At 52.1% G+C, this 18,589-nt stretch overlaps 8 protein-coding genes across 8 annotated transcripts; 3 read left to right on the top strand and 5 right to left on the bottom strand.

Moving 5' to 3' along the window:
• Positions 1-229: 229 nt before the first annotated feature.
• CCMA1212_003701 (uncharacterized protein) lies at positions 230-2,412 on the bottom strand (the record flags this gene model as incomplete). Its single annotated transcript, XM_073701040.1, has 2 exons — positions 230-1,960; positions 2,020-2,412. 2 exons carry the CDS (start codon positions 2,410-2,412, stop codon positions 230-232), a joined length of 2,124 nt encoding a protein of 707 aa, XP_073560274.1.
• A 470-nt stretch (positions 2,413-2,882) lies between these two features.
• Positions 2,883-3,695, top strand: CCMA1212_003702 (uncharacterized protein; the record flags this gene model as incomplete). The annotated part of the gene is made up of 2 exons (XM_073701041.1): positions 2,883-3,047; positions 3,141-3,695. 2 exons carry the CDS (start codon positions 2,883-2,885, stop codon positions 3,693-3,695), a joined length of 720 nt encoding a protein of 239 aa, XP_073560271.1.
• Positions 3,696-5,858: 2,163 nt separating this feature from the next.
• Positions 5,859-6,587, top strand: CCMA1212_003703 (uncharacterized protein; the record flags this gene model as incomplete). The annotated part of the gene is made up of 2 exons (XM_073701042.1): positions 5,859-6,049; positions 6,128-6,587. The coding sequence occupies 2 exons, from the start codon at positions 5,859-5,861 to the stop codon at positions 6,585-6,587; spliced, it is 651 nt and encodes a 216-aa protein (XP_073560272.1).
• Positions 6,588-7,400: 813 nt separating this feature from the next.
• CCMA1212_003704 (uncharacterized protein) lies at positions 7,401-8,017 on the bottom strand (the record flags this gene model as incomplete). The annotated part of the gene is made up of 2 exons (XM_073701043.1): positions 7,401-7,721; positions 7,787-8,017. The coding sequence occupies 2 exons, from the start codon at positions 8,015-8,017 to the stop codon at positions 7,401-7,403; spliced, it is 552 nt and encodes a 183-aa protein (XP_073560269.1).
• A 351-nt stretch (positions 8,018-8,368) lies between these two features.
• Positions 8,369-11,083, bottom strand: CCMA1212_003705 (uncharacterized protein; the record flags this gene model as incomplete). The annotated part of the gene is made up of 6 exons (XM_073701044.1): positions 8,369-8,858; positions 8,911-9,165; positions 9,255-9,366; positions 9,426-10,442; positions 10,517-10,709; positions 10,781-11,083. The coding sequence occupies 6 exons, from the start codon at positions 11,081-11,083 to the stop codon at positions 8,369-8,371; spliced, it is 2,370 nt and encodes a 789-aa protein (XP_073560270.1).
• Positions 11,084-11,457: 374 nt separating this feature from the next.
• CCMA1212_003706 (Putative SWI/SNF-related protein) lies at positions 11,458-14,910 on the top strand (the record flags this gene model as incomplete). Its single annotated transcript, XM_073701045.1, has 11 exons — positions 11,458-11,753; positions 11,789-12,363; positions 12,450-12,557; positions 12,637-12,855; positions 13,020-13,213; positions 13,264-14,150; positions 14,210-14,412; positions 14,472-14,519; positions 14,583-14,685; positions 14,741-14,839; positions 14,890-14,910. The coding sequence occupies exons 1-11, from the start codon at positions 11,463-11,465 to the stop codon at positions 14,908-14,910; spliced, it is 2,748 nt and encodes a 915-aa protein (XP_073560267.1). The 5' UTR covers positions 11,458-11,462.
• A 1,197-nt stretch (positions 14,911-16,107) lies between these two features.
• On the bottom strand, positions 16,108-17,028 carry CCMA1212_003707 (uncharacterized protein; the record flags this gene model as incomplete). Its single annotated transcript, XM_073701046.1, has 1 exon — positions 16,108-17,028. One exon carries the CDS (start codon positions 17,026-17,028, stop codon positions 16,108-16,110), a length of 921 nt encoding a protein of 306 aa, XP_073560268.1.
• Positions 17,029-17,768: 740 nt separating this feature from the next.
• CCMA1212_003708 (Protein ORM1) lies at positions 17,769-18,564 on the bottom strand (the record flags this gene model as incomplete). Its single annotated transcript, XM_073701047.1, has 3 exons — positions 17,769-17,828; positions 17,897-18,255; positions 18,342-18,564. 3 exons carry the CDS (start codon positions 18,562-18,564, stop codon positions 17,769-17,771), a joined length of 642 nt encoding a protein of 213 aa, XP_073560266.1.
• Positions 18,565-18,589: the final 25 nt, after the last annotated feature.

The raw sequence follows: 18,589 nt of genomic DNA on the forward strand, positions 1-18,589 counted from the left end.
GACGGATATGTGTCGGCACTGTATTACAAGTGTTCAGAATAATATCTGGGAGACGACGAACAGTTGATGAGCGAGAGACTCGCTTTGAGCATCACAAGAAAGGGGATGAACTTGTTCACTCACAAACCTAGACAGGGAACAGGAACAAACACATCATAAACAGGAACCGACGATGACAGTCCAGATGGGTATCGAATAGTGTTTATTCATCGCAAGGAACCTACGAGGCTCAACACAAGCGCGTGCGTATCCATTCAGCCCATTTACACAGATCCTCCAGCCGTTCGAGCACCTTGCCGAGATCCTGTCTGTTCAGCACCTTGCTCTTTCCATGCGCAACCTGGTGTTCAACGACGTTCTCGTTGACGATTTCGACCACGCCGCCTTCGAGAATGCGAAGGGTAATGTCAATGGTGGAGCTCTTGACGGGGAAGACGACTTGAAGATACGGTAGCGGATGAACCCATATTATGACATCAATGTCCATGTCTTTGCCAGTCTTCTTTCCGCGCGTGGTACTGCCGTTTGAACCTCGGTCCGCTTCCTTCTTCACCTTGTTTTGGTCCTCATCATCGCTGGATTCCATGAACGCAGCTAGTTCGTCTTTGACCGTTTGTGTGGCAGCAGGAGAAGGACCCATCTCCTTGGCCGGCTTTGCCAAGGCCTCCTTTGTTCCCGGCCCGAAACTATTGTTTAGTAATGTGGACAGGAAAGCATACTGTCGTAGAAGAGGAAGCATGTCAATGAGCTGGCGCGGATGCGAGAATGACATTTCAGTGACTTCCTGAGAGTAGATTGGCTTATAAACGAAGAGAGTGTTGTGATGACTCCTGGTGAATGACTGTCCCTGCTGGTCGAAAACAAGAACGTCACGCAAGCGTGTAACCGTCCGAGGTTCGCTGGGGTCTTGTCTGTTGCCTGCGGATACAGGGAAGAACAAGTCGTCGAATGTTGGCGGAGGGAGAGGGCGCTGGCTAAAGTCGTTTGAAGGATTCGGGTTGGGCGGCGTGGAGTTGACATAGGAGTAGAGCCTCATGCAGTCGTTCTGCGGAAGGATGACAGGCGGGTCGAATGTGACAGTAAACGTAACTTGAGGTAATGTTGACAGATGAAGCTGGAGCACCTCCATGCCGTTGTTCTTGTTCTCGTCCGACGATGGAAGTGAGATGTTCTCCGGCTCCTGCCAGTCGAGAATGGGGATGTTGGCAGGGTTCAGTGCTTGGTCCTGCTGGTGGAGATCCTGCTTGACCACATCCTTGGAAATCCAGTCTTCGGATACTCTCACAGGTGACACGCCGAGTGATTCGATGGGCGCGCAACCAATCAGAAGCGACCATACCTTCTCTTCCCTTTCCGAGAATGATGCCAGCCTGTCGTCCGAAGGGGGCACGAATCTCAGTTCCTTCCAGTACTGCAAAGCGAGACCAACCCTGTCTCGTGCATGCATGACAGGATAGCCGTGTCTCGTACACAACGCGGTCAGGGACAGATACTGCTCCGACTTGCCAGCCATCTCTGGCTCCTTTCGCAGGTTCGCGAGATCCCATTGATGCAGTCTTTCCAAGCTTGTATAGATGCCGGCCAATGCCTCATAGCAGTCGAGGCCGGGGATGACGCTGAGCTTGTCCAGGTTGGCTATGTAGCCAAAGTTGGATGCAAACTTGTCCAAGGTCTTCGTCAAGGGGCTCTGGTTGGGACCGAGCTTCAAGTCTGCCAGCAAAATCTGGCTAGCCGACTCCATATGCGCGGCGACGGAAGTTGCTGAGCCGTGGTAGGTCAATGATACATTTTGAACGATATTGTTGTCTAGTATAATGTCGACGGCGATGGCAGAGCCCGCGATTGCCAGTGTCTTCTTCTTCCGTCCGTCCGCAGCGGTGTGTTCCTCGGAGAGCAGCTCGAGACCGAGGCGCTGAGCAAGTCGTTCTAGGCCAGCTTCGCTGACGAAGCCTTTCTTCTGCTGCAGCGGCATGTCAGCCTTAGGGAACCTGGTGTACGCGGAGAAAAGAGCACACAAACGTTCAAGAGCTTGAGGATGTTATCCAGCCTCTTAAGCTTGTCATCCTCGGTAGCAAACACGCCCAGCGTATCCAGCCCGCCGACATGATCAAGGCCCATGTCGAAACTGCCGCCAATTCCCAATGCTCCCATGGCAGCAGCAGTCGAGGGGCTATCGAAGTTCAGTGCACCGATGGCCGACTGGCTCATCAGCGTCGACGTGGCTGGCGATTTTTTCACTTGCTGCGGCGACGAGCGCTGTCCGCGGGGAGAAAACGCGGCCTGGGCGGGATTAGAGAAGGGCGTCGAGATGGGAGGCGTCGCTCCGGCAATCTGCGATGGCGTCGGGCCCTGATGCGACGGTGTGCGGCCCTGCTGCGAGGGCGCATGTCTCATGGGCGTTGGAGTCGCCATTGTGAATCGGAGCGTCTGTATCGCAGCTGAGCTGGAATCGTCCGGATCGTGAGATGTGAGCAGGACAAGAGAGTCGAGGCGATCGGTTGGAGGGTTGAGGAGTCGAAAAGGCGAGAGCGCCGGTTGCCTGTGGGTCAGCCTTTCGATTCCATCAGTTACGGACCCATGAAAGGGCACATGAAGGAGCTGGCTCAAGCAAAAGTCGAGTAACCAATGGCCTCTGAAGCGGTACTTGAAGCTGTAATGTCCAACTGCTGGCGGTTGGAGACGTTGAGCCCGAGCATTTGACAGCCTTGTGCCGGCCCGACAGCTTAGCGGCAGAGCCCACTGAAAGAGGGTACTTGGGCCCCCGCAATTCTGTGGCCTACAGGCGAGTACTATCGGGCTAGCCTTTTCCAATGGCGAGGCTGCATGTTCAATCCGATGATTCTTCTTTTTCTCTTTCCCCAACGATTCCAGATCGCATCTTGATGGCAGCGATTGGAAATGCGGCCCGGCAGATTCGGGACCGGGTCCTTAGCGAACGATCGATACGCGTGCTGGTGACGCCAACGCCAATCACTTTTGCCGAGCGCCGCTCTGTGCTGCAGGTGCTGGAGCAGTATGGCCCTGTCGAGTTCTTCAGGATGACGCCCGTAAGGCCCCCGTCCGTCCAAAGATCGCATATCGGGGATACGTGAAGCAAGATCTAGGCATCTAACCATGGAATCTATGGAATCTTCAAACAGGGCTATCATGCCAACTTCGTATCGATCACGAAAGAGTCCACCACGGCCGAGCGATTGGTTTCCAGCAGCCCTCTCACATATAAGATCACGGAGCCCGTTCGCAGCGCCGTCGAAGACATTTACGTCGCGGATCTGGACGAGCCCGAGAGCTTCAACGCGGCCCAGCCGACGATAACGGGGGAGCAGCAGCGCAATGCGAGCCCATTGCCCAACGGACCGAATCAGCCCCCGGAAGAGGGTCAGAAGCAAGGGCAGCGGGAGTTTATGCTGGAAATCTTCCCTCTGCCCGAATACAACCACCGATTTGCCATGGCCGGATCACTGCTGCACGGCTCGTGGCCTGAGGGCTACGAACGGGACCAGTCTTTCATGGCGAAGACGCTTGAGCAATCGCTGCCCAACAGCATCGCTAGCAAGGGGCTTGTGCACTGGATGGTACGTCCAAGCCCTCGGGTAGTGGCCGCTGACCCCAGGCCAAAGAATCCTCGCAAGGAAAGGAGGCTGCAAATCAAGGAATGGCTGCCCAGCCAGATGAAGAAGGACACGCCTGAGTAAGCCAGCGGGATCGGCGTCGCGATATTACTAGATGCGCGCAGGGCAGCTGCGACGATGAGGAGGAAGTATTACGCTGGCCCTTGTCGCACGCTGACCACGCTGAATACATGCTTGTGCTGTTTTGCTCGTACGTACAAGTACAGCTACGGAGTACAATGGAGAGGGCGACACATGGATTGAATTTGCAGGAGGCTGGTTGTCGCACACGATGTCACTCCACCCCATAATCTCAATGTCTCAAATGGGTGACGCCAATTCATTTGCGAAAAACCAAGGTAGGGAAACAAACATCAGTCCAGCGACGGCAGGGCGGCGAAGGAAACAAAGCTTAAAAAAAGGCTTCGCGAATATGGACCAAAGCGCGCCGAAAACAAGAGTGTGATTGAAGGATGGACTATTGCCAAATGAAGAAGTCGATGATGCTGGATCTGCGCTCGCCTTGCAACTTGATTCTCGTCCAGGCTTCGCTTCGCAAAGTACGAGTACACAATGTCCATTGAAGTCGGACCACCATCATGTGCGCATAAGGTAACCATGTTGTAATCTGGAACATACGAGACGTCTCCATCGCCGATGATGTGGCCACGCATTGGGCGGCTTGGGGGCTGAGGGGACTTGGGGGACTTGGCCTGACGGGGACGCGCAAGGCTTGAACCGCCAGAATCATCGACTTACGTCACGAGGGAAACGCCATCCAACGCGAGCTACGACGACTAGCACAGCCCATCACACCGTCGCGGTCGCTGTGGCCCAGGGGCGTGGCGCATCGCCTCCAGATCCCGCTTTGCTGTGCTGCTGCTGCTGCTGCGTCCTCACCTCACCTCACCTCACGTCGTCTCACGACCGAAGGAGCGACTGCTTCGTGGACGGCTCATTGTCTGGACGCGGCCGAGACTGGAGACGGAGCGGAAGAGAGAGTCGAAGCGGCTCAGGTCTTGTTCCATGTGATCCTGACAGCAGAAACCCTTCAGCCGTGCTTCGCTCATCAAGGACAGACCGCCACACCACGGCCCCTGTTCCATGTCGAATCGGGCTTGGCCTGGCACAAGCAAAGACCCATGCTGTGGCTCCAAAAGCAGGGCAGCGAAGCCACCGGCTCTACGTCACCCGCAGCCTCTCGTGAACCCCCGAGGGCCCAGGAGCCGTGATCCGAGTTGAGCTGCCCTGTGCAGCGAGTACTCACCACAGGGCCTTTGTACCTACAGTCAGGCCTTGCGCGCAGGGGGGAGGGAAGCGGTACCTGGCCGTGTCTTTGACCCTGTTTGTTTGGAATCTTTCCAAGCATTGCACAAGGGGAACGAAGCTTCTTTTGAGCACAGTGCCATTGGTTGGCCCGAGACATTTGACGGGCGGAGCTGCGCCGCGTCACAAAAAAAAAAAAAAAAAAAAAAAAGAGAGAGATTTCCATGGGACTTGGTCAAGGCATCGTTGGTGTCGTGCAAGTGATGATGTTCCAGCACGGGTGAAGCTGGGAGTGCCGAGTCTCGAGGGTACCGGCTCCGTACATGCGAGACATGTGTGTATGCCCTGATCTGCCTGCCAGGACACAGGACAGAAGGCATCACCTCCCACGTACCGAACGAAGGCTTCTTCTCGCCTCTCCATGTCCATTCACACGACTTGCACTTCTCGTGACATCGCGCTAGCAAGGGATGCTTCGCCTTGCTCCCATCGACCAACAACCTGCCAGCCCGGGGGTGGATCCTGATGGCCGCCCAAGCATCGCATCCAAAACCCTGCCCATCTCGCGGGCTCAGAGACCGCTTGGCAAGCTCTCGTCATGTCTAATTCGTTCGTCTCCATGACGTCGCTGCCCTGTGGCACCCAACCTGCCCGTCGGCGGCCGCTTGGCCCTCGTGTGAGACAACTCGAAGCCGTGCGCTGGCTTATATGCTGACCACTTTCCCTCCCTTTTTTTTTCCCTGCTGTTCCCCTTGCTTTGACCACTCCCTTTGCCATTGCTATTTGTTCCCAGTCAGACCTCTCGTTTTCTTTCTTCCGTCTCTGTGCAGACTTTTGATTGATCCCATTCACGACATCAATCCCGCGGTTGGAGCTCATACCATCTCAGTCGTACAGCAAGCGATACGACCTACACAGCTTGGTCCTCGAGGACATCTACACCCCAGTAATAGTAGCTCGATTCGAAACTCTTTACCCACCATGGGTGTCGGCACATTCTTTCACTACTTCGGCACAGTGCTGCTGCTCGCCGCCACGGCGCTCCTCATCGTCGTGTCCGTGACTGCGCCCGTCGTCAACGACCTCTCTCTCCTGAAGATCAACTTCAGCGGCAGCAGCTCTGTAGACAGAATAACCTTTGGCACATTTGGCTACTGCATCCAAAACGCAAAGTACGTCAATCTCCCAACCCCGTCACTCTCAACGCCCCCCTATCAAGCAACACAAAATGGCTAACATCTCTCTGAAAGCGGACACGATGCATGCACCCACTCCCACGTCGGCTACGAGGGCACCAACGCCCTGGAGCAGGTCACCACCCTCAACTTCTCAAATTCGGACCGCGACGGCTTCAGGATCCTCACAAAGGTCATGATCCTGCACCCCATCGCCGCCGGCCTCACCTTCTTGGCCTTCCTCCTCTGCCTGGGCACCAGCTTCCTCGGCTCCTTTGTCGCCTCGCTGTTCTCCTTCCTGGCTTTCCTCGCGACTGTCATCGCCATGGCCTGCGACTTTGCCGGCTTCGAGATCATCAAGCATGCCGTCAACACTCGGGGCCCCGACAACGTCACGGCTCACTGGGGACCTGCCGTGTGGTGCATTCTCGCTGCTGCGGCGCTGACGCTGATTGCGACCATCTTGGTGTTTGTTACTTGCTGTGCTGGCCGTGTCAAGAACCGCCGTACTCGTCGCAGCAAGACCGAGTACTAAGATGGATTGGCCCGGCTCTCTGCCTGTCTATATGGCAATTGAAGCAAGTAAAAACCTGTCCGGTTCTCATCAGCAATCGTTATGGAAGCGATTTCATACCTCGTCATCAACAAGAAGAAACTCTACGGAATTAAAAAAAAAAAAAAAAAAAAAAAAAAAAAAAAAAAAAAAAAAAAAAAAAAAAAAAAAAAAAAAAAAAAAAAAAAAAAAAAAAAAAAAAAAAAAAAAAAAAAAAAAAAAAAAAAAAAAAAAAAAAAAAAAAAAAAAAAAAAAAAAAAAAAAAAAAAAAAAAAAAAAAAAAAAAAAAAAAAAAAAAAAAAAAAAAAAAAAAAAAAAAAAAAAAAAAAAAAAAAAAAAAAAAAAAAAAAAAAAAAAAAAGAATGAAGACATGGAGAAGGCGAGAACATATGGTTACGAACGAATTGTCTTTTTGGGATGCTTGTGTTTATGAGCGAAAGGGGGAGAAGTTATTGATCATGATACCACACACAGGGGGGGCACGTTAGTCTGGGGGGTTGCTCGTGCCGCGACCTAAACAACTGTCTCTTTTTTCCCTTTATTCTATATACCTAGTACTTAATACTGTAACGACCAATCTCTTATAAACTGACACTGAATACTAGCGAATCATGACTTGTTACTTAGCTGTTACATGTGAGACAATCTACGCATATCCATTGCTCGATGTTTGACAAGACTACCTACTGAACAAGTCGTACGGTGTATTATGTATCCAACATGTCGAATCACTCCAAGGAATGCCTATTGGCAAGAGCCATAGCTCAAGTGAAGCTCATGCTTCGTGCCCGCCTTTTAGTCCCAGCTTGCTCGCGCCATGTTCCAATGCTGCCAAGAACTCAGATGGTTCTTGAAATAATCCAAGCGGAATTCAAAGCTTTGCCCGGCCATGGATTCTGCTTCAGCCTCATTGGGGTAGTCACGACAGTTCAGGCATCTTATACGCGGGAGCCAGACCTTGTTGCTGCCACTCGGCTCTGCCAGCGTTTGACCGGGCGACTCTTCGGCCAGGTTGATGCTTTCGAGCTCCATGACACAATCAAATTTGTCGCCATACGGATACTGCTCTTTCAGTCTTCTGAGTGCTAATTGGCAGCTAGAAGGAAGAGGCGGGGGCTAATAGAATGATACAGTCGTAAGTTATACACCCGATCTAGTGTATAATTGAAGACTGAACTTACAGTTGGGGATTGAGTCTCTGGTGGAGACGGAGGAAGGCTGACCCCCGGCTCATGAGTCTCTCCAGGTGTCTTTATGGGAGTCCTGAAAGAAACTTCGACGGGGTTCTCGGTAAGAATCTCAACAGGAGTCCCGATGAGAGTCTCGACAGGAGTCTCGACACGTGCCCTGATCGTAGTCCGCACCACGCGTTGGCTGCTGGTATGACACTCAGCCACATGGTCCTTGAGCATCCTTGCTGAGGTGAAGGGTGGAGATTGGCAGCCCGGAACGCGACAGACGTGCTTGAAATGGTCTTTTTCATGGCGGGTGAGGCAACTTGCAGTGCTGAAGCCCAGAGTGGCGTGTGGACATGACCAGAGCCGGCACGTAAACGCTGACGTCCGAAAGTCCTGCTTGAACTGCTCAAGTTCCTGAAAGGTGATGCCAGGAAAAGAGGAGCAATCGAGTATCTTTTGAATGAATCCCTGATATATATGCTTCAAAGACATAATGTCGTATGCCGCTTTGTTTTGCTGGGAATCGTCATGCAACTTGTCTACACGTAGTTGGGCGTTGAAATCGTCAGTTTAGAGTCTTGACATCTAGTCGCCTCTAAGAGAAGGGGAGGAGGAGTCTTCACCGTTGATTGCCACATCTTCTAGCGTGTCTTTACTTCGTTCCAGAAGCACACCCCTGACTAAAGTGTACAGAGGATAATGGCCTTCTCGAATCAAAGCAAGCCGTTGATCACATTGATCAATGTGCGCATCTTCCCTGTCAGGTTTGGCGTCTCGGATTTTGGCATCTCCGAAATTGGTTGCCAGACGACAGGACAGGTTGAAGAACTCCGACTCCCAGAAGCGTGCTTGGTCGAGTTCAAGGCCTGCCAAGAGGTAGTCAACCCAACATTCAGTGGCATACATGTGAAAACCATGAAGCCCACGAAGGATCCGGATAGATCTCTTCGTCCCCAGGTACGAGGGCGCAAAGACTTGCTGACTGGACAAGAGACAACGAATAGTAGCTAGACCATGTTGCCTCTGGGATTCGATTTCGGTGATTGAAAGCGCACTGTCAGCGCCCTGGAGAAAACTTTCACTCGTCAGTTGGATACACCCCCAATCAAGCCAACGGGCTAACTTACTCTCGAACCGAAACATGGAGGAATGCATAAGAAGAGTCAACCTGTTTCTGGATAAGAGGCTCGCACCGATCGAGGACATAAGCTGGGACCAGCCCGTCACCCTGCTCATGTCCAGAGTCGAAAGCCAAAGCAGATAAGAGCTCTGGGGCGCGGAGTGGCCGTTTTGCAAATGCTACCCAACTCAGGATGGAAGTAATCCTGTGAATAGATCTCTCGTCGAAACTAGCCATAATCTGCGATAGCATCCGCGCATAGCTAGACGATTCCGTGTCAGGCTACAGATGCACAAACAGAGTCATGGAATAAATGCTGCGACAGGTGGAGCATCATGGTTTTCCACTCACAACTTTCCAAGTTCTTGGGGAAGATTATTGGCAGCTTCCAAGATCTCCTCGCGCTTGTAAAACAAGTTCTTGCTTATAAACTCCATGACGAGCTTCGCCCATAGAAACATGCCTGTTCTCAGCAAGTCAGTGAGCATGTGAGCCAAAGTGAAAGTGAATCAGATCAGCTACCGTCTGCTTTCCGCGTGATTTGGGATGCTAATTCTGTTATATCGCCATCGGTTATGCGTAGTTGAGAGAGACTCGGACGAATCGCGTTGATCTTTTGCAAGGTGTAATCTTGGATGGCCTTGTTCAGATGGGCTTTCTCATCCGTCAATGAAACGTGGTGCTTCTTCTTCACAACTTTGGCAACAGCAGGTGTCATCTGAGTGCATATTAGCACCTTGAGTATAGCCGTTCCGGAAGATGAAGCTGTGGCGCTCAGTCTATCGAGGATCTTGACAACGCTCGTGACCGTGCTGTCATCACACTCATCCAGCCCGTCAATCACGATGTGAAGCGTTTTCTGTTGAGACGGCGAACTCCCCAGAGCTTCGACTAAAAGGCGCAACAGCTGTTCGGTAGCCGCGCAACTAGGGGTTTTCCTCTTCAGTACCAGCCAGTCATACGATAAGGCGATGAGATCGGGATCGGATTTGATGATTTGTACCATCAAAGACCGCAATATGAAGTTGTAATCTGTTGATTCGGGATACAGATACGTGCAGAAATGCGCCGCTATCGAAGAGTGCTCTGAAGACCGGACAGATGTACTGATGTGAGTGGCCAGGACGCTTTTACCGCTCCCAACGAAGCCATGGAGCACGACAAATTGTGTGTCCCGGTTGGGTTTCGCCCAGGCTCTGATTTTCGGTTGCTTCAGTATCCAGCTGCAGGAGTCGGGGTGCTGTTTTGGTTCCGCGGCAATGTTGTCGAATATTTTGATTTGATGAGTCCCGTCGACTCGCAAGACGCTCAAGATAGCCTGAAACTCGGTGCTTGTTCGCTCCTCTTCTAGATTCTCGAGCTTGGCCGTTTCTTGTTGCCTCCAGTCCTCCAGTTTCTCTCTCATCTCTTTTGCTTCGGATATGTCGGCGGCATGGACGGCTTTATCAACTACTTTTTCGTGTTCTTTTAGGTCGGCCAGGATGTTGTCAAAGCGCCGCTGAAAACGACCCCATGAAGTAGCAAATAGTCGCTGCCAGGCTATATATTCCAGCGCTTGGTTATCAGTGAAGCCAGTCAAGAGGTGACGGGAGAGATTCCCGAGCATATCTTACCGTTTCTTCGGACAAACTTGTAGGCCTCCCCGTGAAACTTGAGGATGTCCGAGTAATAAACGGCCAACGTTCTTTGGACTTCCAGATTGTTTGAGAAAGACTGCCCAAGGAGGGCGAAGCGGGCCAGCGGCTCAGCTAGCTGGTGATAGACTTTGATGATCTTTTCGAATGCTTGGATATAGTCGGCAGATATCTGAAAACGGCGCATACCACCGTGGTTGGTACTTTGCTTCAACGAGACGGCACCTCATCCCAGGGACATACCTTCAAGACAAGCTTTATCGGAGCCCATATCCAAGGCAGATACGGCGTTCCGTTGCACAGAATCTCGATTGCCTGTGAATAGTGGTCTAAGCCGGTAAATAAAGGTGCCAGCCTTCGCATGTTTCGGAGCGACTGCCTTGCTGACAGCTGTTTCTCAATCTGGAGAGCAGCCTGTCGGACATCGTCGAGCGACAGGTCCTTCAGTTGCGCTCGATCGGGAACGGTGATGACTTGCTCGAGGTCCAGGAATGCTTCGCGCATCATGCGCTGCGCCTCTAGAGAGGCTCTACTGCTCAACGGCATTGTTCTCTTCCGTCTCCATCTACCGAACCGACCAAGAGCCCTCTCGCAGATGCTCAGACGACTGGCAGAGAGAGTTGTGAGATTGTAAGTTAAAGTCTCAATCCAGCTTAAGAGGATAGAGATGGGCGAGGATGACACCCCGGCTAAGACCCCGGCTCCTTTACGTAGTAGTTGGGTTATAGGCTGAGACTCCCATAACTCGTTGGATTTCGGTATCTCAGGAAGGCTGTGCACAAGGCAACCCATTGGTCGTCAGGCAACCACGTTGCTGTAGGGTTTCCGTTAGGCAGTCTACAAGGCAATTATAGCCGCGAACCCTGCCAAAGTCCCTTTTGGAATCAGCCTTCGACATCAGGCATCAATTAATTCCGCAGTTTGGATGCAATTTGACCCTTTCAACTCCACGAACGGCGACAAAATGGCATCTGGCCCGACAGATCCTCACGGGTCAAAGCGACGGCGATCCAGCCCCTCCGGCTTCCTTGACGGCAATGAACTGAAGCGGAACAAGATTGCTGAAATAATAGACCTGACTGTAGATGAAAAAGCGCCGCTCACGGCGGCACATCAAACAGATGAAGCAGGACCTCTTCGTGCATCAAACTTTTACGCCGGGCCCGACCTGAGTGACTCTATTACTGCGGAAGAGCAGAGCGTATGCTTTGGCACGGTGAGCAGCTGCCCTCCATCTAGTCTCCCGTACAGCTACTGATGAAAAAGATCCAGATCATTGGTATAAGCGGGATTTGCCTCTCCACGAGGCCTTCATCGTCTCGGGAATTCCCAGTCACCTTGAAGGGTCCCCAGAATTTTGAATACTGTGACGGATACATCAAAGGGCACATTGATCCAGGCTTCACACACATCACATATGCCTTACTCGAAGAACAAGGCCTTGCGCTGGAGGTCACTTGCTCTGTAGAGGAAAGTAAGACGTCTCGAACAGGATTTACAGCGCCATTTCCCGTGCCGTGCTACTTGAACATTACGCTCTTTGGGGATGTCAAACTTTTGGAAGAAGTAGGAAGCTTCTTTGAGCATCACGATCTCTATCTCCAAGATCCAGTGGGCTGTTCACGGAACGCTTTGTACCGGAATCCGCACAAGCTATGCGATGCGTCTGGCCCTACTATATGGACGTCTGACTTAGGCAGGGAGCATGCAAAATCCGCCATCATCGAAAGCACACAGCCCCGTCCCGAACTGATTGATGTACTAAACTCTCAGGAAGACCTCGTCGAAACAGCACAACCTGGCTCTATTCGATCAACTATGCAAAGGTATCAAATCAAGAAACATTCCTAGACACCCCTATAGTTTTCTCTTTTGCCATCTCATTGAGTCTAACGGATATGTCCTTGAACAGCCATCAGCTACAGGCCTTGACCTTCATGCTTCAGCGAGAGCAAGGCTGGGCTTGGGAGGGAGGCCGGCCAGACTTGTGGGAGTTTTGTCTCGAGAGCACTGGATCTCAGTGAGTACCCCTTACAGTCAAGTCAAACATGCTTGCTTGGCGCGATTCTTAACTGACCTCATAAACCACCTACATGTAGTTACATCAATCGGGTCTCAGACGCAGTTCAAACCGAGCCGCCACAGCAATTTTACGGCGGAATTATCGCAGACTCCATGGGCCTGGGCAAGACACTGTCCATGATTTCCCTAATAGCCTCCGACCTATTGGTGAACAGAAATGATCCAAACTCTCTGGTTGGGGCAAATGCCGAAGAGTCGTCTGGCCGCACGTTGATTGTCGTGCCGCCCCCTCGTGAGTCTGATAACCAGCAATTTCCCACCTCCTCTTGGTTGCTCCAACAAGCTAACAATTGGCCCCCATACACGAGTTCTCGATTCCTGGGAAGAGCAATTGAAACAGTGACGCTTCCACATGAATCGGGAGAAGCACGAGCCAGCGAAAGCTAACAAATGGCAATAGGCATGTCTTCCCCAACAGCATCCCATTTCGCAGGCACCACGGAAAGTCTCGCTTAGCAAATGCGTCAGACCTTGATGAATTCTTGGTTGTTTTGACGACCTATCAGACGATTTCCTCAGAATGGAGCCACAGCTTAGATCAACAACATTCCTTGTTGTTCAGTACGCATTGGCGGCGCATCATTCTGGATGAAGGTAAGCAGCGCACAACTCCGAGATGTGTGGAAGATGCTAAAGATGGCCAGCTCACTTCATCCGAAATCATGATACTCGTATGGCCCGTGCCGTCTGTTCGTTGGCTTCGGTCTCGCGATGGGCTGTGACCGGCACACCGATTCAGAATCGACTAGGCGATCTAACAGCACTTCTCAAGTTCCTCCAGGTGTATCCATACTCAGAGGAACACATTTTCAACGCAGACATTTCTCATCTGTGGAAGATCGGTAGGATCGATGAAGCCGTGAGGCGGTTGAAACGGCTAGCCGGCTGCATCCTCTTGCGTCGTCCCAAGACCATTATCCCACTGCCTCCAAGGCACGACTTCAAGCAGTTTGTGGACCTTGCTCCGGCAGAAAGAGAGCTGTATCAGGACTTTAGAATGCGCACCAAATCTCACATTGAACAAGCCCTCTCTGTAGATGGCAAGTCTACCACAACATACTCGTATGCCAACATGCTACAGAGGATCGAAGCGATGCGCATGATCTGCAATCTCGGCGTGCATTATAAGAGACGATACGATCTACAGGCTTACAACGAACAGACGCCTCAGAGTTGGACAGAGGCCTCACAGCAAATGTTCAACATACGCCGCGGTCTCAATAGCATTCAGTGTCGCTTATGCCTTTGTGTGGCTGACTCGACAGAAAGCGCGATATACGACGCAGGACCGCCTCCAATGTCTCTATTCTCACAGTGCTTGGAGTTTGTCTGCTCTGCCTGTCTTGCCACACTTTCAGACTCCCAGGTACCGAGATCTTGCTCCCATGAGACGCTCTGTCCCACCGCGTTCGTATCAACAGATATATTCGACACCGATGATGCGTCGTGGTTGAGCATGGGCGAGCTCGGTGCTGGGTTGCCGACGAAAGTATCTATGCTGATTCAGGACCTGCAAAAGCAGCCCCATGATGTAAAATGGTATAGTGTCTCTCTGTTTACCAGATACGTCGCGATGTATTCGGCTGACAGAAGTACCTTCTCAACAGTGTCGTCTTCTCTTCGTGGCGAACCACTCTGGAGATTATTGAGCTTGGCCTGAAGCAGGCAGGCATGCCTTGTCTACGATTTGACGGCAAGGTGGCACAAAAAGATAGACATGCAGTTGTCAAACGGTTTCGCAAGGATCCAACGATTAGAGTCCTGCTACTGACAATCTCATGTGGCGCCGTTGGGTAAGTCTAATCAATTACAGAGCCAAATCTCTGGCCTACGCTCACCGCTTGATCCACAGCCTCACATTGACAGAGGCCTCGAGAGCCTATCTCATGGAGCCTCACTGGTAGATTCTCTGTCCCCGAGCACTTGTATCGCTAGGATTACTTGTTAATGGTTGCGGGTGCAGGAATCCAACCCTTGAAGACCAGGCGCTAGCTCGAATCCATCGCATCGGACAGACGAAAGAAGTAACCACTATTCGTTTTATTGTGAAAGATTCATTTGAGGAGGTCTGTACTCTTAACGGCAAAGTTTCGACAAGCTGACTAACATGATTCTCAACAGAGAGTTGTAGACCTGCAGCAATCCAAGACTGATCTGGCTGAGGTTATACACCGTCAGAACGAAAGCAGCCAGTCAGCTGAGACTCGACGGCCATTGGAGGTGCGTCTATCAGCATCATGATCTGATAGTACCCAGCTGACCCTATCTAGTGGCTGAAAGCACTCATCTAAGCACTCCTCACAAAACGGATGGCACGGAGTATCGTAAAGGAGGAATACGATGCTTACTATAGCTACACAGTCATGGTATGCTTGCCACACATCTAATATATTTCGTCTATTGCGCCGTCTCTTTTCGTTTAATAAAATGCCTCTTTAGCTAAAAGAGACCCTTATCATGGGCCATAGAGTTGCCATAGAGCTGCTTGAGGCCTGAACTGCATATATAGATCGCTTACATCCTGTAGAGCATCCACAGTGTCTGCATTTTCGCCCCGACAATGACTTGAGACAAGTCCATCCGTCACAGCCGCCCCTCATGATGCTTTATTTAACATGTAACGATTCCATTGACAATGAAAATATCAACGGATCCTTCGGATGCATGGCATCATACAGGGGGTTCTCAAGGCACAGCCTCCTCGCAATATCCGCAGACACTACATAATACGAGCATCAAGTATTCCGCAATCCAAACAGTACAGAGTGTCTCTCCCAAGTATTGCTCTTGTTCTGCTCGTATATTCAAGTTTGGGGGTGATATGAAGGTAATGATTCGCATAATAGAGGCTCGATCATCTGTTGGGTCTCTCGGGTTAGTATATACGCGTATGGTCTTTTTGCTAGACCTGTAGGGGATAGCAGGAAACTCAGCATGATCAACCTGTCAAGAACACTGGAAGCATTGCATAGAATCACACATAAACGCCAGGATCTTGTCCAGACTTTAAAAACAACTACTCCCATTATTACCCAATTCTTGACCAAATATCAAGTATCAAAGCCCAACCTCCATTAAGAACCACCCAAGTCCCCATCAAATCCAAACTCCTGTTGATCCCATCTGGAACAACTAGTACCAACAATCCCACCCATTATCAAATTCAGGCCAGGTCCCAAAGTCAACCTTCATCCAACTCCAATCTACCATTATCCATCCAGCGAGCCTGAACAAGAAGAGGAAACAGAAGACAAGATAGTAGGAAGACGGATTAACCATAGACCCCAACCCCAGCTCCAACCCCCCGACTCCTGACTCATCAATCCTGAATTCCAACTCCCAACTCTCTAATTGCTCTCTCCCAACTTGCAACTCCCAACTCACAAAATCAAACCCCGAAACGCCCAAATCCAAACCCCCATAACCCCACCACCCAGCCAATAGGAGCCAAGACATAGCCGAACGTTCCAATACTCTCATGGCCAGTTTTAGAGCAAGTAATAAGCCCCAGCAGCAGCCGCGACGGCGCCCATCAAAGGAGCAGTAGTCTTCTTGGCCAAGCCCGTAGAAGGAGGCAGAGTGTTGGTGGGAAAGCCCGCGGAGGGGCTGGCGCTGGTGCGAGAGGCCACGCTCTGCGTCGCATTGGAGACGAAGAGCGGCCACCACTCGGGGAGGCCGAACAGGACGGGCGACGGGGTGGCGGCGTAGCGAGGCGGCTTGGTCGGGTCCGGAGAGATGGTTGGCATGGGATCAGGGGACAGGGCCGGAGGATCGGGAGTGAAAGTCGGCATGGGATCCGCGGTGTGAGTGGGAGGATCGGGAGTGAAAGTCGGCATGGGATCCGCGGTGTGAGTGGGAGGATCGGGAGTGAAAGTCGGCATGGGATCCGCCGTGTGAGTAGGAGGATCAGGAGTGAAGGTCGGCATGGGATCCGCGGTGTGAGTAGGAGGATCAGGAGTGAAAGTCGGCATGGGATCCGCAGTCTGGCGCTTCTCGACGGCACGCTTCTTGGCCTTGTGGTCGTTGTGGCCGTCCACCACTTCCTCGAGCTGATCCAGCCAGTCGCGGAGCAGGTCCCCGAGACGGTCCCGGTACGCCGCCTTGACGGAGGGAGCGGCCGAAGGGGCAGTGGTGGTGAGCATCGTGGTCATGGAGCCGGTGACGGGGGTGGTGGGAATGACGGTCACGGAGCCGGTGACGGAGATGGTGGGAATGATGGTCTGGTCCATGGTGGTCATGGAGCCTGTGACTCCATCGGTCGGGAAGAAGGGCGACGTCTGAGTGACGGCGGGGGGGGAGACGTAGGTTGTCATGGAGCCCTCGACTCCGTCGCTGGACGCGGGGAAGGCAGTGACCAGGATTGAGCTGGCGGCAACGAGGCCGAGCACGAACTTGCGATGGTCCAACATGGTGAACGATTGTTTGTGATGTGATGTGAGATGGGTTGTGAGTGTGTAACCTGTAGTCTGTAGTCTGTAATAAGAGTCTGTAGTGTGCAGTGTGTGAGTGTGATATGTGAGCTTGAAGGTATCAGAGTGAGGTGTCGAAAGTCAAGAAGATGTGAGATGGAATGCGAGGAAAACCCCCCTTTATACCATTGAGCTGCTATGAAATCCTTTCCATCTCTAACAGGAAATGTCCTCATATCTTCTCTGTAGTCGGAATAACCCTTCAGCCTCACCACTTAGCCGATCAAGCCAGGTCCAAGATCGCATAAGGCTTGGGGTCTGCCACCGCCTCAGCCTCAAACCGTCGAACCCACAATCACCTCGTCCACGACGACGGGCCGATACCCAGAGAGCTCAGTATGAATGAGGGCAAGTCTCGCAAAACCAATTGCTGCCGTTGGAAAAATATCGCTGATGAACACTAAACCTTATTTTTGGCTGGAATCATGGAACGAACATGCTCGCTATGTTGTGTCGGATACCCATTTGCCCCGCTACTCCTAACCTCCCAACCGTGGTAACGATTTTTTTTTTTTTTTTTTTTTTTCCCTCTCTTCGTCGTTTTATTGCCTTTTCCGTTTCTGTCTTTCGTGTTTGTGTGTGTGTGTGTGTGTGTGTGTGTGTGTGTGCTGTACGTCCTGTTGCCTAAGCTCGTATGTATTGTGAACCCCATAACGCCGTGTGCAGCCCGAAGAAAGCGGTTAGTTTTCTTCCGCGTCCTCGGGAATGTCTGAAAAGAAACTGAAGCGCATTCGGTGGCTCTGCCAAAGCGGCGTTAGCGATCGTCACGAGACCTCGCCGAGGGATGGCTTTTTGGCTTTTGACTCACGAAGGGTAGCTTAGGGATAACGACGGCCAGGGTGGCCAGGAAGTTGATGACAAAGTATGTCGAGTCGTAGTGGGTGTAGTGCGTGCTGATGAGGAATAGCACGATGGGGACGCTGAGGAGGAACTTCTTGGTGGGCGTGTACTGGGCTCCGTTGTCGATCTGCTCCCACATGTTGAGGTTGTCGAAGGCGCCGCCGTTGAAGTCAAAGGGGATGCCGCGGACGTAGTGGAACATGATGTAGGAGCCGATCATGTACGTCATGTTGGTGAGAGTCCACGACGTCTCCTGGGTACTACCCGGGATCACGTCGTAGAGGATCTTGAGGCAGGCGATGATGACGATGTGGATTGTCCAGGCCCCTATTTGGTCGCCATGGCGGCGGCGGCGGTCAGCGGACAAGGCCCAAGGGCACGAGGGATTTTCTTTCAGCAGCGCCGCGGCTTACCCTTTGCGTTTGTCCAGTTGGCGTTCATGTTGGGGATGACGGCCTGGTCGCTCATCTGCTCGAGCGTCTCGGGGGGCTCGTGGTAGACCTGGAGGATGCTGCTAGACCTCCTCCGGCGGCCACCAGCGCTGCGGTCGGTCATGTCGAGGAATCGGCTACCGGCGGCGGGTTTCGCGCCTGCGTCGTAGGTTTGTGAGGATGCGGGAAGGCAGGTCGACGGCATGGTCGGTTGTCTGGCGATGTGGTTT

Source organism: Trichoderma ghanense (genome assembly GCF_004382785.1).
Source record: "Trichoderma ghanense strain CCMA-1212 chromosome Unknown scaffold_3, whole genome shotgun sequence".
NCBI lineage: Eukaryota > Fungi > Ascomycota > Sordariomycetes > Hypocreales > Hypocreaceae > Trichoderma > Trichoderma ghanense.